General features: G+C 51.7%; 1 protein-coding gene across 8 annotated transcripts in view; it reads right to left on the bottom strand.

The window, feature by feature from the left end:
- Positions 1–16937, bottom strand: part of NAV1 (neuron navigator 1) — a 251490-nt gene that overhangs the window by 168601 nt on the left and 65952 nt on the right. For all 8 annotated transcript variants that reach the window (XM_047704004.1, XM_047703999.1, XM_047704005.1 and 5 more), the window contains exons 2-3: positions 7569–8320; positions 3068–3168 (exon numbers count right to left, since the gene is read on the bottom strand). In XM_047704004.1, coding sequence (XP_047559960.1) covers positions 3068–3168; positions 7569–8290 — 823 coding nt within the window. In that variant the 5' untranslated portion in view covers positions 8291–8320. The remainder of the gene's footprint in view (positions 1–3067; positions 3169–7568; positions 8321–16937) is intronic.

The following is a 16937-nucleotide window of genomic DNA, read 5'->3' as shown; positions in this document are numbered from 1 at the left end:
AGAGTAAGTAATAAAGTAGTATAAGACTGAGAAAGGTCTTAGTCTTCCCTGCTCCCCTCAAGACCCTTCTGTCCACCCAGATGCCTGAGAGGACCATCCTGGGAAGAGATCTGAAGAACGGCTGGTTGTTCCTCATCAGCCAGCAAGAAGGAGGCCCACAGAGGATCAACGATGCCACGCGCCCTGACCTTCGGTGCCTTATTCACCCCCTCAGTTCACCATTTCACCAGACACTGATCAGCAGGCACGGAGCCAGGTCACAGGGAGCAAGATGGATTCACAAACAAGAAGGAAGGACGTTTGAGCTACAAAAGCAAGCAGACCCGCCCCCTGTTGTCTACAAATTATATGGGAATCACATGGTCAGTAACTGTGCTGGGTTCTGTGGATGACACCAATACAGGACAGGGTATTCTGTTCTCCAGGGCACCCAAATATCCTTCTACAAATCGGGGGGCATAACACCAGGGTCCTCCTCATGCTGCAGGGCCTCATGAGGGGCGGGACTGACTGGGCTGCCCGATCAGCCCTGACAAGGGCAGGTCACTGCCAACCGATCCTCTGGGTCAGGCTTGCATGGTTGGTTCAGTGGTAGAATTCTCACCTGCCCCTGGGTCAGGCTTACTGGAGTGAATTCTCCAGACCATGAACTCCTTGAAAACAGGTCAGAGTCTTATTCATCTCTGGTTTTTTAAAACGTAAATGCCATTTTTAAATTTTTATTATTATTTTTTTAAAGTGGGCTCCATGCTCCATGTGGGGCTTGAACTCATGACCCCAAGACCAAGAGTAGCATGCTCCCCCGACTGAGCCACCAGGTGCCCCTCATTTATCTTTTACCTTAATGTTGAGCACAGTGTTTGGCACAAGGCAAACACTCATGGACGGTTTGTTGACTGAATGAAAGAAGAAATGAATGAATGAATTGTGTCGTGGTCTGAGTGGAGTTCAGAGGTAGGGGAGCAGGGCATAAAATGGAAGCCTGCCATCATCTCTCTTCTCATCTCTGTTTTCTTCAGGCTCAGAGTGCAGGCTCCCCTACAAAGCACAAGCAGACCCCAAATCTCTCCGGCCATCCAACCCATCAAAATGCTTGGCGTGTCCTTGATGAACACGGATCGCCTTGATGAACACGGATCGCTGTGATGACAAGGGAGTGGCCAAGCAGGGGCAGTGCTGAGAACCTTGTTCCTCTTCTCCAGGAGCCTTGGAAGAAGCAAGGGCTTCTCCCTTTTCTCACCACCTCCGAAGGTCCACCGGCACTCCGCCTCACGGAGGAACCCAAGCTGGGATCTCTCGGACATGCTCAGAGCTGGCTGGTAAGGATGGTCTTCCAGCTGTCGAGCCCAGGGGATTCCTAAAGCCAGGCTGTGCAGATGCTGAAAGTCCCAGGTCCTCTCTCCAACTCATCGGATAATGATTATGAACGAGTGCCTGGTTAGGTGGAAAGCACTAGACTCCAACAATGTGGCATACACATAAGGAAGCCATTACACTAACAAAACTGCAAATGTAAAAATAGAGTTCTGCATAGTTTCCTGGTTACCACATTCTAATTCTGATGGTTTTTCGGTGCCAGTGACATTTGGTTTCCTTTGTCCCCCACCATGCCATGGTTCCTCTGTGGGTGTACTTATGGTGGGAGGCAATGGTTTCCTTTCTAGATGCCCAGAGTCTACCCCTATAAACCTCCTCTACAAGGCTTGCCATGGAGGGAGTGCTGCTGCTCAGTCTTCAGAGTCACAGTGGACCCAAGATGACTGCTGGGGTCCAAGCTGGCAGAGGCTCAAAAGAGCCCAGCCCCCAGCCTAGAGGAACATCCAACCACCTGCAGAATGGGGACGAAGAAGGCAGGAATGGCATCCTACCGGGGTCCAATGACATCAGGGTCAGGCTGTGCTGTGCACCGCAGCTTTGCCCACCAGAGCCAAGCACGGACATGAAGCTAAGACAAAACCTCTGGACCATCTCAGGTTTGCCCAAAGCAAGCTCATTCTTTTCCTGGGACAAGCTCCCCTTGGAAACTAAAGGATGGACAGAGCCGGTGCCCTGCGGTGTAGAATCCTGAGTGCTTCTCCTGTGTACCATAGGCATCCTCAAGGTATATATTTTTTTAAGATTGTATTTACTTGTTTGAGAGAGAGCAAAATTGATCACAGAGGAAGAGGGATTGCAGAAGCAGAGGGAGAAGCAGATCTGTCGCTGAGCGGAGAGCCCGCTTTGCCAGGACCCCCGGATCATGACCCGAGCTGAAGGCAGACGCCCAACCAACTGAGCCACCCAGCTGTCCTGCCCCTACGTATTTTTTAATGTTGCAAGAAAATCAACACACACACACCTAAACCCCACTAAGAGTTTAGAATCTGACCAGTCTAAGACCTGACCTATGGCACACGAGCATTCACCCATCTGCTCACCTGTCATTCTCTCAGAGACAGCTGCTGAGCCCTGGCCATGGGCCAGACACTGGCCTGAGGATGCGCCTGGGGACACACAGCGTCTCTGCCCCCTACAGACCATCACTGAGCTCCAGTTTCGGGGCTCTTCTTGCTAAGCCCTCACTTTCTGGCTCCTGAGGCTCAGTCAGCAGGTGACATGCTGTGACTACAGGGTGCCGCAGGGGAGGGGACAGGTGTGGGAGTGGTGGGAGAGGCAGCAGCTGTCAGGCAGTTAGCCAAAGCGCTCTGCGCTGCCTTGCTGGTTCCTGGGGCCTCCGCTGTTCATCTGGGCTTTGCTTGGAACCTGGCTCTTGGTTCTTAGTCTCCCAGCTCATTACTTTTTTTGTCATGGCTTTGGTGACCCCCAGACCTGAGCCTTGGATAAACAGGACACCCACTGGCCACTTCCTTCTCCTCACTCTGACATGTCCCTGGATTTGATGGACCAACTCTGGGTTGAGGCAGGCGTGGCGAAAATTCCAGGTACAATCCGCAGGACAATGTATGTCTCGTTGTGAAGGGAAGGACCTGTTCAGTCAGGTTACTTCTTTCACAGGGGTGGTGAGGAGACTTCTAGTCTGGTGGCCTCCCCACCCCGGGAGGGAAGTCTTTCCTCACGGAACACTCACCTGCGCAGAAGCACTCCTCAGTCCCACCAGGGCAGCTGGAGTAGCCATCAAGGACCCAGCCAGCCTGAGGGAGGGGGCCGGGCTCCTGGTCTGTCTGAAGCCTGTGGGACAGAGAACGGATGGTCACTCATCGCAGAGGCTGTCCTGGCCTCGAAGCTTCTCCAAGGGACTAAGGGAACCCCCCTGGAGCTCGGTTCTTCTCCCCTGCTGGCGCTCCGCCTGCCTCTGGACTGGGCCTTCCCCGGTGAGCATGCGTACATTGCGCACTCAGCAGGAAGCAGGACTTGTGCAAAGTCGGGCCAGGGGTAGGGGCCACAGGGGAACTTGTGAGAGCACTGGGGCGCCTGATGCCAGTCACCCTTTGCTGTCCCACCCTTCCCAAGAACACAAATCGCCCACAGGACAAAGGAAACCCACAGTAACTCTAGGCCTTGGGTCCTGCACCCTGCCATGGTCCCTGCCCCCAGGCTGTGCCCAGAATATAGCCAAGTTCACACAGAGAGGGAAGAACTCCCTCTGAAGCCGAGTTCACTGACTCCTTATGAGAGCTTAGGGGGCACGCAGGCCTCCTTGGGCTTGCTCACAGTCCAGGCAGTGAGGGGTCAGGGAAGAAGGAGGGACAGGCTCAGCTGAGGTCACATTGACTCCCGGGAGGCTAAGTCCATGCTGGGCCAGTGTGGCAGCAGGAAGGAAGGGTGAGGTCTCCGGGCACCAGCTCCCAAATGCACGCAGACTTCTGAGCACAACCCCAACCGTACAATCGCTCCCAGGAACAAAGGCTGTGGGAGCTTTTATTATAGGCAATTACCCTGGGCTCTCAGAGCTGGCCCGCCCACCCGTCCGCCCGCTGTCTCCAGCTAAATGGACCCTTTGGCAGCTTGGCAGGAGGGGGAGGGGAGAGCTGTGCAGGCAGGAGGGAAAGTTGATGTCTGGTCCTGGGGCCGGGGGGGCTGGGCCGGCGGACCTGTGAGTCTCCAGTGCTACTGAGACTGTCTTCCTCTCCCCAGTTTTTCCCTTTTTTCAACCCAGATGGCTGGGACTCCTGGCTCAGCTCTGCTGTTAACTCGCTGTGTAATGTACAGCAAACCTCTTCTCTTCTGGGTCCCGCTTCCATCATGGGTAGAAGAGGTGACCTCCAAGGCCCAGATCAGTCTGGTAGTCCAGGGGCGCGTGAAGTGTTTGCTGCCCCTGCAGGTCTCTCCCTAAGCCACACGGGCAGTGTTGAACTCCTGTGTGTCTGCAGGCCCCCGAGCTGGGGGCTTGCGCTAGAGCAGGGTAGGGGGTGCTTAGACAAAGCAGGAGACCTCATCTTGCCCTGGTTGGTCTGATGGGGTCGCTCACCATTACTGCCAATTCGATACCAGCCTGATGTTCGAGTCTGGGGCGGGGGCAAAGAAAAACTGGAGCTGGTTGGTTTCTTGGAACAAATGAATATAGACCTGGGCATGTGAAGAGATCCAACATCCTAGTGAGAAAGCAATGGAACATTCTACTGGGGAGAGGGAGTTCTAGGTAATGTAAAGGTTTCACTCAGTAGCATCATATACGTAGAGTTAAGCACCGCCTGACCCAGCACAGACAGCAAGAAGTAGCATTAGAGATACAAAGAGCTTGGGGCACCTGGGTGGCTCAGTGGGTTAAAGCCTCTGCCTTCGGCTCAGGTCATGATCTCAGGGTCCTGGGATCGAGCCCCGCATCAGGCTCTCTGCTCAGCAGGGAGCCTGCTTCCCCCACTCTCTCTGCCTGCCTCTCTGCCTACTTGTGATCTCTGAGTGCCAAATAAATAAATAAAATCTTAAAAAAGAAATTTAAAAAAAAAAGTCAGAAGCTCTGCTTCTGTATAGAACTATATATACGAATCAACCATCCACACAGGCACAAAAATGGCTGCCTTACTTGATATTATTTAAAAAAAAAAAAAAGAAAGAAACACAAAGAGCTTGCTGTCATGCTTGTTGGTGCCATAATTATGCTGTCAGGGTGAGTGGGTGTGCACTGGCCCGGGGGCACCAAGGAAGGCAGCCTCCGTGTCTCTAACCTTAGTCGTTTCTACACTCTCATCTCTGTCTGCCTCCACCTCTCCAAACTAGGCCAGGGCCCCAGGCCTCCCCTCACTCTCCAGCCCGAATGGACAGTTTCATCTATGCCGGAAGTTGGTTAGAGGTTGAACCAGGTAGAAGAAAACCATAAGCCTACCCTCCTGACCCCACGGACTGTACCCTCCTCACTGAAGTCTGACCGATGGCCAGCCTGAGGTGGGAAGGAGAAAACTACTGGAAAAAGAGAACACCTGGTAAGTGGAAAAATGTAGCCCCAGAGCAGTGAAGCTGTAAGGGGCTCTTTTCCAGAAGAGCAGAGGAGAATGAGGTTGAAGATCGGAGGGAACCAGATGTATGAGAGCAGACGAGATGACCTAGATTGCGGACTGAGAGGCATTTATGCCTTTTCTGGGGTCCAGAGAGCAGGGGTGACCAGAGAGAGGCAGTGGCGGGTCAGAGACGAGGCAGGAGACAGGCTTCCTTGGGAAGGTCAGCACCCGGAGCCTGTGGACAAATATGGCTAAGGAGGGTAGGGCAGGGAAAGAGATGGCTGACAGATCTGGTCCCTGGAGAAGCAAGGGGGCAAGACCAGGCTGGAGACAGGAGGGAGGGGAGGAGGATAACCTCTGCTTCTATGAGCAGCTGGAACTTTGCAGAAGGCCAAGGTCTGGGCAGTGGGAGGGACAGGGGTGCAGGAGATTTCCATGGAAAGAGGATGTCTGTGCCTTCTAGGGAGCAGATGGCACCTCCTTGGCTATGCACCTTGCAAGGGTAGCCCAGCCTGGCCCTTGGCAGTGGGACCCTTGACAGCAGCTCCAGGCCCCGCAGGGTGTACTGGGCTCCCACCCACCGGCCAGCAGCACCTAGGGCTGTCCTCTCTCCAATCCGCCCTTGCCCGAACCATGATCCTCCCTGCAACCCTAACCCAGGGCCTGAAACAGGCAAAGTCTAGGAGGTGGATGGTGAAGAAAACCGCCCCTTGAGGTTGGTACAACACATTTCCATTTCTGTTTAAAATGAAAACATGCAATAAATGTTTGCGGAGTAAAGGAAATGTGGTTCTATTTAGGCTGCATTGAAATGTTCAAAGGAAGAAGTTCTGACCTCTCTGGAAAATGTCAGAGTCTAAATCTGCCAGGGGACGTGTAGGGTAGATAATGTAAAATCTTAAACAATTTAATGCCTAGATTCTTTTCCCGAAGATTGAATTCAAAATGAAGGACATTAGGTAGAAGGAAATCAGGTAGGAGAAGAAAGCCAAAAAATCACCAGGGAAACACTGTGCTGATGGGGAAAAGGCCATTCAAAAGAAGGTCAGCCCTGCATGTGTGCTTCCCTGAGTCCTTTCATCAGCTGGAGAACCTCAGCGGAGGTCACAAGGGACAGACAGACAGATGGGAGGGGCTCCTTAGGAAAAGGAACAAAAGGGCGGCTGTGTGGGCGGTCTGTCAGGCAGAAGAGACACTCCCAGAGCAGGGATCACCTAAGTGAGAACTTGCTTTGATCAGGCGACCGCTTGAATTCCTGCCGTGACGGGAAGCTCACTGCCTCAGTCATTTGTAAACCTCTCGGGTTGCTGGGAAGTTCCTCCTCCTGAGCTTCTAATCTATCTCGGGTGGACTTCTAACCTCGATGACGCCGACTCAGGGCTCTGGAGCCGTACCAAGTAAATCTAATTCATCTTACGACATGACAGCTCTTCAAATATTTGAGAACAGCCCTCAGACCCTCTCTAAGCCTCCCTTTTCCAAAGTAAACTGCTTCAGCTCCTTTAATCATTCTTCCAACGCCTTTTTTGGATCCCTCATCAACCTGTTTGTCTTTCTTGAAACGTGTTTTTGGGTACCAATGCCCTTTTAAAATGTGGTGTTCTTCACTGTGATACTCTGTAAGAGGCCTGACCACACAGCAAATAGAGTGAGACTCTTGGCTTCCTGGGCCTGGGCCCCGGATGTCTGTGGTGTAAGAGTGCCTGGAACTTTTCAGAGACCGAGTCACACTCTTGGCTTCTAGAAGTGAAAGCTCCTAGCAGTTCCCCACCCCCACCCCCCAGATGCTCTGCAGCCCCAGAGGAATGCCCCCACCCCGCGCCCCGCGCGCTGCCCCCGCCCCGCGCGCTGCCCCCGCCACCGGCCACGTCCTGGGAATGGTGTACAAGCTTCTCTAAACCCCAGATGTAAGTGGGTTTCTCCTCAGACCAGTGCAATGAAAAAGCACGTGGAAGGAAGTCAGGCTAGCCTGGGAGGTATTTAATTTGCATTTGAGCATTTCTAAATGGTGTGACACTTAGTAATTAGAATTTGGTTCATTTAATGTGGCCATTTGAGTAAAGTTACACTTATTTAAAAAAGGATATATATACTCGATGGACTGAGGTCCCCCTTCTCTTCAGGCTGGCTGCTGGGTCCCCGCTCCACACCTCCCTGCTTCCCCACCCCACCCGCCCCGCTCCCCCAGCTCACCTGTACTGGAAGGGGGCCACTGTGGCCGTGACTGGCTGACTGTGTTGGTGGGCTGAGGCGAAGCTGATGACCCCCGGGGTGGGGGAGGGGCGTTTGCTCTGCACAGGGCTGCACCCCGGGGAGGAAGCCCCGGACACTGCCCCAGCATCGGGCTCCAAAGACCTGGGGACCCCTGAACTTCTGTAGCTTGTATCTCTTTGATCCTTTCCTGGGTAGTTAGGAGGTCTTCGACCTTCAGGAGCCCCTGGTATTTGAGTTTCTCCGCGAGAGCTTGGTCGGGACGGGCTCCTGCCCCGGCTCTGGAGGACTGGAATCCCTTCTTGAGCCACCTTCTTCTTTCCCTGGGTGCCTTGTGTCTCCCCAACTCTTCTGGACCCAGCCCAGCTAGAGAGGGCTGCTTTGGGGGTTGCCCTGGGACTGCTCCATGGGGAGCTGGAAAGGCCTTCGCCACCCTCAGCTGACTCTCTCACTGTCCCAGAAGACTTCGGGGAGCCTCTCCCCCGGGAGGCCTTAGGAGAGGAGTTTCTGGAAAGGCCCCCTGCCTTGCCCAGTCTCGGCGAGGCTGCACGCTGGGGACTCAGGGCCAGGCCGGCCTGGCGTGGCCGCAGCTGGGGAGAGGCTCCCGGGGTATGAATCCTAGTCTGGGAAGCAGCTCGAGGCACAGGGATGGAGGAGGTATAGTGGGGGCGGCTGGCAGAGTTCACGTTGGCCATCCCATTCATGGTTAGCAAGCAGCCGTGAAGACTAGTGTCCTGCAGAGAGAGGAGAGAAAAGAAGATGGTTAGGCACCGTCCCAAGCTTCTGTCCCTGAGTGTGTAAAGATGATGCTGGGGTCAGGGGAGGAGGCACCGGCATCCGGGTCGGGCGTCGGGGCTCTTGGCTTCACATCCTGACTCAGCCAGGGCCTGCCTACCTGACTCTGGGCAAATCCCCATTACCCCTCTGCTCTGAAGTTCAAGTGCAAACCATATGTGAAGTGCTTTGTGAACTATGATCCTCTGTACCAAGAGAGTTAATTTAACTTTCCCTGCTTCTGCTCCCCTCCACTGATCGGGGACAGGCTCTCCTTCTCACAACCCCTCCCTCTCAGACCCTTCCTTGTAGCCTGAGTCTAGAACCCCCCCACCCACCCAACTCCCTTGTACCCTCAGCCTCTTCTCTGCATGTTCCTTCCACCTGCCACTTTATCTGATGAAAGTGTCCAGGATACCTGTCCAGTGGGATGTCATCTTCCAGATTCAACTGGGCTCAAAGGTGAGGTAGAACAATCTTAATCCTCACAAATCATAAACTTGTGAACCTCCCCCGACCCTAGGCTCCTGCCATCCGGCTCATACCATTCACTGGTCCTCATTGACACCATCTCCCCTGTCCCTCCCCATGTCCCCACCCCCTCAGTCACTGGAGATTTGGGTACTGGGCTCATAGTCTTCCTCACAGCCATTTCCTATGCACCCTCTGGCCCAGAACTCAATTCCTTCTCTCCCAGACCTTCGTCCATTAATTATCCCATCCCTCTCCTGTATCCTCAACCTCTCCTCCTCTACAGCTTCTCTTCCCCACCATGTTAATTAATGAATTAATTGCTCTATTAATCACTTCCACTTCCAAGGGAGTTTGAAGCCATTTACAAAGACACGATCCATCAATTCCAGATAGATGAAAGAGTTAAATGTAGGAAATGTAGAAAATGAAACCATAAAAGAATCTGCAGAACATATGCATAAATGTTTCCATAATTTTCTTGTGGGAAAGGCCTTTGGAAGCCCCACGTCAGAGGCAGAAATTATAAAGGAAAACACTGATAGACTTCAGTGCATAAAAATGAAAATCTCTGTATGGACACAAAAGCCCTTTTTGAAAGATTCCAGCCATCAATAAACTATGAAAATACTTGCAACCTATACGGGGGCCAAGGGAATTCTACCAAATCAATAAGAAAAAGCAAATACTCCATAGAACAAAGAGCAAAAGATTTGACAAAGGAATTCACAAAATAATACATCCAATTGGCCAAAACCTAACAAAAACAAAAGGTCTCCTTAAAATGGAAGAGATATAGATAAAATGTTATCATGTTATCATGAGGGTGGAGACAGAGGACTTGTGAGCAGAGAAAAGACCAGCATGGTATGGCTGGTCCACTGAGACCCCTGGGGTGCCCCCTTTCATACTGCAGACAAAGCTGTCAGCAACTGCGCAGGATTGGCTATGTCTCTTCTCGACCCTTCCCTGACCTTTGACTCTGCGGTCCAGGACCAGTTACAGGTTAAACTGTGAAAAATCCATGTAGACCTCTAAACATTGATGGATTAAGAGTCAGGGCTCAGAGGACTGCTCTGCTAACGAATGAAATAATTTCCTCTAGGAAGAGAAATACTATCACCCCCTCCTCCTTTCCTCTAATTTGTACGTTAGTGACTTGATGTCATTATTGGATGAACTAAAGTAGCCCCCACAGCCTCCAGAAGAGAAGGCAAAGCCATGTGTGTTCACGTACCCACAACCAGCCTGCTTCCCTTCCTCCCTGGCTGCCCATCACCTGGGCCTACAGGACCATGTTCAAGGCTTGCCTGACTCCTGCTTCCTTCCCATCTATATTGTGCCCGATGACCAGGCTGTAGACTGAAAGGACACTCTAAGTCACCCTCTGCCTGCCCACAGTCTCCCGTGCAGGGCACCCTGCCCTGTCCCCAGCCCCAACATGCCAAGGGCAGCCCCACAGGAGGGCCTGAGAAGCATTTTCGCAAAGGATCTCAGAGGCTGTCAACAGGTACTAACAGCAGTCTGCAAAATAAGTACAGGATAAAATCTAGCAACCGCAGTCAGGTGGAGAACCAGGGGGTCTTTATGATAAGGAGGAACACCATGCTTTCGAATTCTTCCCCACTAGAGGTAAGAGGAGATTTACTTTGTCATCCTTCTCCCATCCAGCCACTCCCCTAGTTATCAGCGACAAGCATCAGTGACCGTACCAAACAGGACCAGAAGGATAAGAATGGACCTGATCAAAGGTGTGTGTTGTCCCTAAGCTGCTGACCGTGGCCTCTAGCACAGAGCTAAGCCAAGCACTGGCCAACTGAACTAACCAGCTGACCACCCATGAGAAGGTCCTAGGACCACAGACCCACTACAGCCCACACCCCTGAGACTTCAGCATTCCCACAGTCAATCCCTCCACTGGCACAGTACCACACAGGCCAGTTCTGCCTCTCCCCTTACGCCTAGTCCCCATCAAACCCTAGTGTGGGGACCATGGCCATGCAGGCACCCCAACCCACCCCCTCCGGGAGCTACGCCTGTGACAGAACCCAGAACCGTCTCTTGGTGCTGCCTGCGCCTTTCATGTGAACTACTCCCCTACCCACGCTGTAGTGCCCGGGTTTCTCCCCAAGAGCCCAACTCACCTATGTTGTCCTCAAAGCATCCCCAGCTGCCCTTGGCACAGGCTCCCCTAGGCCCTACATCTAGGACTGGCCAGATTTCCACTATGAGAGCCTTAAAGCTGAGGAAGCTGCTTTGACTTCACTTGTTGATGGAGGAGATGCTGTTGCTGCTTTCCCTGGATCCTCATTTTTTCAAAAGCTCATGGGAAGAGTATTTAAAAACCTTCCTGTGGGGGTGCCTGAGTGGCTCAGTGGGTTGGAGCCTTGCCTTTGGCTCGGGTAGTGGTCCCGGGGTCCTGGGAGCGAGCCTCACATCGGGCTCTCTGTTCAGCGGGGAGCCTGCTTCCTCCTCTCTCTCTGCCTGCCTCTCTGCCTACTTGTGATCTCTGTCTGTCAAATGAATGAATAAGGTATTTAAAAAAACAAAACAGGGGCGCCTGGGTGGCTCAGTGGGTTGGGCCTCTGCCTTCAGCTCAGGTCATGATCTCAGGGTTCTGGGATCGAGTCCCGCATCGGGCTCTCTGCTCACAGGGAGCCTGCTTCCCCCTCTCTCTCTGCCTGCCTCTCTGCCTACTTGTGATCTCTCTCTGTCAAATAAATAAATAAAATCTTAAAAAACAAACACACAAAAAAACCTTCCTGTGGCAGGTTATAGGAGCTCCCCCACTCCTTCACTGTAGCTGGGGCCCTGCTCTCTCCTCCTCCTCTGAGGACAGCCCACACCTAGACACAGGAGGTGAGGACCACCATCCCAGGTGGGAGTCTGGCTGAATCAGACCACCTCTGCGGTGATGGAGGAGGGATCCCCAAACAGTGTTCTTTGAGCCTGGCAGGAAAGGGGCTCAAAGGAGCCTTCCTGGTTTGCCTTTACAGTGGGAACTCACAGGTGCCCAGGATGTTTAGAGAGATCTCAAGAGGACACCCAGCACTTCTCTCTTCCCCCAGACTGCATCAGTATCTCGCTTTCACTGAGCGATGGTTTCTGATCCTTACAACCTTCCAAAGTAGCTTTTATTATCCCTATTTGCCAGGTCAGGAAAACAAGGCTGGGAAGGTCAAGTGAGCTGCCAAAGAAGACACACAGCTAGAAAGCAGTGAAGATGTGATCCAAAAGCAGATGAGCGGGACCCTGAGGCCCAGGGATGGATTCCCCAGACCACAGCCATCAAATGCACGTCTGGCCGCAGGATGCGCTCCTCAGCCTCCATGTCAACAGTCCTTACTGTGACTGACAGCTCTGGGCCTTCCAGAGATTGTGGAAGAGTGAGGAAGGGGGTGTAAATCTGGTTCACAGGGTGGAGACCGGAAAAGAAAATCAGTCATGGGCAGCTCTGGAGGAGGTCTCCTCCTTCTCCCTTTTTCTCCCTTTTTCCCCAAAATTCCTCAGCTCTAGCCAGCTTTCCCTGTACCCTTCATATCCTGTTTGCGTTTGGCGGTACTGGGAGCCAAGATGGTCCTAGGGTATTGCCCCATAAGAGGCTGAAGGCAATGAATGGGAGTGGGGAGGGAGATAATGGGCCAAATCCAGTCTGGCCACATGCTTAATATGCCTAGTTGGTAGCAGGTGGCACATCTTGGATAGGTAGGGATTGAGGAGGAAGACTATGGAGTTCTAAGTGTCTAGCAGATGGGAGGCATGCGGGAAAGGGCAGAGAGAGTGCTCATGGGGGGCGGGGTGTCAGCTGAGACACATGGACAAAGGTGCTTCCAAAGCTCGAGGGTGAGGCCTCTGTCTGGATGATGTCTCCTGGGCCCCAACCATATACCTACTGGCTATGGCATCCAAGCTGCATTTTTAATGGACCAAATGATTTGGGAGACTCCCATGTTTGCTCTGGGGCTCAGTTTCTCCCATGAAATAAGGAGAACGCCTTTCTGCCTCCTTGCTCCCCATCTCTTCATGTCCTGAGCAGGCTGAATAAGGTGGTATCTAGAAAATGTTCAACCTCTTGGGATATTAAGAAGTATTAAAGTCACTTTCATGGTATATAACAAGGTTCACTGTAATGGTCTCCATTTCCTGGTTCTCACTGTCAGACAAAAATGTCCCAGAGAAGCAGGACAATCTATGTGTCTCTTGGACAGGGCCTGTTCAAGCCAAGGAGCTTGGCTAGCAGTACTGATCATCTTTTGTAATACCTTCACAATATACTGGGGAAGCTCATGGGCAGAAGGCTAGGAGCTGGGAGTGTTAGCAAGGAGCCTATTTCTTTCTTAGGTGGACATATATGTACAAACGTGTGTGCGCGCACTTGTGGTTTTGGGGAGCCTACCAGATCCCCTACTCCTAAACATGCTCTCTCTTCCTCCTTCTAAGTGCTCTGATTGGAAATTACACTTAACCTCAGTGGGCAGATTCAAGAAGAGGGTCGCAAGTGTCCCTTAGTTCACTCATTCCAGGGATCCCTGTCCTTAGTAAATTACATTAGAGAGTCAGTACTTCCCATTACCAAAGCTCACTGCACTTTTGAAAGGATTCACAACAGGATCCCTTTGTTCATCAATACACACCTTGGCTGAGTACCTCCCATATGCCAGGTGCTTCGCCAGATGCTGTGGCAATTGCAGTGGCTGAGACCCAGGCTCTGCTCTCAAGGAGCCAACTACCTGGTAGGGGGAAATGTGCACAGTCACCACAGGCACATATGCTGTGTGTCAAGAGAGGCAAAACAAAGTGCTATGGGGATCCGGCGTGTGTGTTAGTCTGATGATGAGGCAGAATCTAGGAAGGCTTCAAGGAAGAGGGAGCAGTGGGGCTGGGGACTGGTGGTCTGAGGTCCAAGCAGCAGTAGATTTGATAACTGAACCTCCCATGCCCACGGTCTGTCTATCAGCGCTCCAACATGTACTCTGCTCTTCGAAGAAATTCTGTGGAGTGTTAGCAGTAAGAGAATGCTCTGGAGCCCTGGTGCCTAGGTCCAAAGCTTGGCTCTGCCATTTGCTGATGATGTAATCTTGGGCAAACTGCACAAACTCTGAGTTTTCCTCATCTGTAAAATGAGGCCGACACCAGGACCTACCTCTTCATTGCTTTGAAGACTAAGTTAGTGAATAAATGTACTGCTTAGAACAGTACCTGGGACATAGTAAGGATTCAACAAGTATTGTTATTATGGTTGGTTCAGTGGATTAAAGCCTCTGCCTTCAGCTCAGGTCCATGACCCCAGGGTCCTGGGATGGAGCCCCGCATCGGGCTCTCTGCTCAGCAGCAAGCCTGCTTCCCCCCTCTCTGCCTGCCTCTTTGCCTACTTGTGATCTCTGTCTGTCAAATAAATTAAAAAAAAAAAAAGTATTGTTATTATGATCCCAAGGACAAAAAACCTTTTTTTCAAGGTTCCTCAGATGCCCAGGGATGGAGGCTGAACTGCCTGGTGTTTCTGGAGCCTCCAGCAAAGCAAGGGAGGGAGGATCAGAGTACCTGCCAGGCTCCAATCAGAAACCTATAGTAGCATCAACAGGAAAAACACTGCCTGTGCTGGCTGTGGTAACACCCAAATGCCCACCAGTGGAGAGGACAGGAAACTAGATGGTTGGAAATTTTGTAGTGGAAAGAGCAAGGCCTTTTGAATCAGGAAGACCTGGGTTCAAATCCTAGATCTGCTACTTCTTGCTATATGGCTTTAGAGCAGCTATTTTAACTTTTCTGAGCCCAAAGTCCTCATCCACAAAAAGTAGTCTTAGAGTTTTGTAACGATTCAGTGAGAGAATAAAGATGAGATACAACAGCATGGAACCTGGCACATAGCAGACGCTCAAGAAATGGCCAAAATTATGTTAAGGAGAAGAGCTGCCCTTCTTCTCAGAACAGAGGAGACAGACCGAGACACAGACTGGAATAGTCTGATGGATGGCAGGTGAGTCGAGAGGCCAGTGGCTTCCAGGGGGAAGGGGCACAGTCTCAGTCCCTGAACAACATAGCGTGCGGCCCTACCCAACACGTACCTCCCCCTTGTTCCACTCCACCTTTGCCAGTTTATAGCTGGCTGTCAATTCTCTCTCGTCCTCACCCTGGGGCTGTTTTATTTTTAAATCCAACACTTTTCAGTTGCATTTACCAAGTGCGTGCCAGGCACTGTTCTGAGTTCTTTCCCTATATTAACTTGCAATCACCCTACGATTTGGTGGTATTACATTATCATTCCCCCATCACAGGCAAGGACACCAAGGCACAGAGAGGCTAAGGAATTTGCTTGTGATCACACAGCTAGTAAATGGGAGAGACAACATTAGAGGCACAGTGGAGCCACCTGGGCCTGTTACTATCCTCTGTTGCTCAGCCTGCAGCCTCAATCCAGGCCTCTCCACTCCCAATCCCACGGACTCCCTACCACCCCCAACCTCCCTTTTTCAGCCTTGAATCATTCTGGCTTCAGGCCCCATCAGGACAAACAGAGGCGACTGGCTCCTCAATGCTCTGCAAACCCCAGAGCCAGTAAGTATTTTTGGCCTATAAATATTACTATAGCCCAGAATGTGATGAGAGGTTAAGCGCCAGCTCCCTCAGATCTGCGGGGGGCCAGAGGCGGGATGAAGGGAGGGAGGGCGGGCTCTGTATTCAGAGGTCCCTCCCAGGTTTGGAGGACTAGCCAAGCTGCGGGTTCCCAGCCAGGACTCTCCGCCGCCCTTTCTGCCCTTGAGGCTCCCGCAGCAGCGGCGGGTGGGCGGGGCCCGCGGGGCGGCGGCCATGGTGCTGATAGGACAGCTCCTCCAGCAGTGGCCCCGTTAAAGGAGCCGCGTGTGCGCTTTGAGAATGTAGTTAGAATGTCCATTTCAGAAAGTCAGAGTATTTTAACTACAGCATCGAGAGGCTGGATATGGAAGGAAAGGGAAGAGGCAGAAGGGAAGGGAAAAGAAGGGAAGGGAAGGGAAGGGAAGGGAAGGGAAGGGAAGGGAAGGGAGGAGGAAAGGAGGGAAGAAATGTTAAAAAAAAAATGTCTGGGAGATGGGACTCTGGGTGCTGGTCAGATGATTTCATCACAGGCTGAGTAAATTTAGTCAAATTATTTCTCTTCCCTAGTGTGTTATTTCAAGACTGCAAAATAGAAAGGAGAAAGTTGTCTTCTCAAGAAGAAGGAAAGAAAAATACTGGAATAATTCACGGTAAAGGTTCGATGTGTCTCTGGACTCAAGCACTGAGGTACAGACCCTGCACAGTAGAGGGTGGTGGTTAAGAACACAGGACCTGGAGCCAGAACGACCCCCTTCCTACAGTGTCCCTCTGCATCTTCCCAACACCCCTCTTTTCCCCACCCCCAGGCACATCTAGATCCTTCCTAGCTTCTGGTCCTAAGCAAGTTATTTTAGCCTCCTTGGTCTGCTTCCTCATCTGTAAAACAGGAATAATAGTAATAATAACAGTATCTATTTTATAATGTTTTTATAAAAATTCAGTGAGGTATAGGAAAATCACTTAAGACAGTGCCTGGCTCATACAAACCCATACAAATCATTGAATAAAAGCTAGTTATTATTGACTCAAATAGACCATCAGCACAGCATGTATCTCCCTTCTCTCTGTTCTACTCAAATTTCCTACTGCTACCTTTTGTCACCCACTCCTGTCACAACAACATAAATGTTATCACTGTATGTTTCCCTCTAACCTAAATTTCTATTTCCTTAGTTGAGTATGAATAGGACAGTCAGTTTACATGGGATTAGGGTAGGGAGGATAAACAAAGTTGGAGAAGTTTCCAAAATAAACCATGGCTGGGGTTAGTGAGAGAGGTGGGGAGACATCTTTCACGGAGCCCCTTCTGAAGTCGATGTGGTCCTGAGAGCACGAGCGGGACCCAGGGGCAACCTCCTCAGAGGCAGAAGGTAGACAGAATGACTTTCAGAGATCCAGACACCACAGACCAAACTCCTGGACTCATGTAGGTCTCTTTGCAAGCTCTAATTGTGACATTGTCGTCTGCCCCTGAAAACCGGACCAGTTCCTGCCAGGGCCATACCCCAGAGAGGGGCTTGCTTCTGGTTGGAG

The sequence above is a fragment of the Lutra lutra genome, chromosome 15 (assembly GCF_902655055.1).
Source record: "Lutra lutra chromosome 15, mLutLut1.2, whole genome shotgun sequence".
Lineage (NCBI taxonomy): Eukaryota > Metazoa > Chordata > Mammalia > Carnivora > Mustelidae > Lutra > Lutra lutra.
Note: the sequence above shows the minus strand (reverse complement) of the source record. Positions and strands in the feature narration are given on the sequence as shown.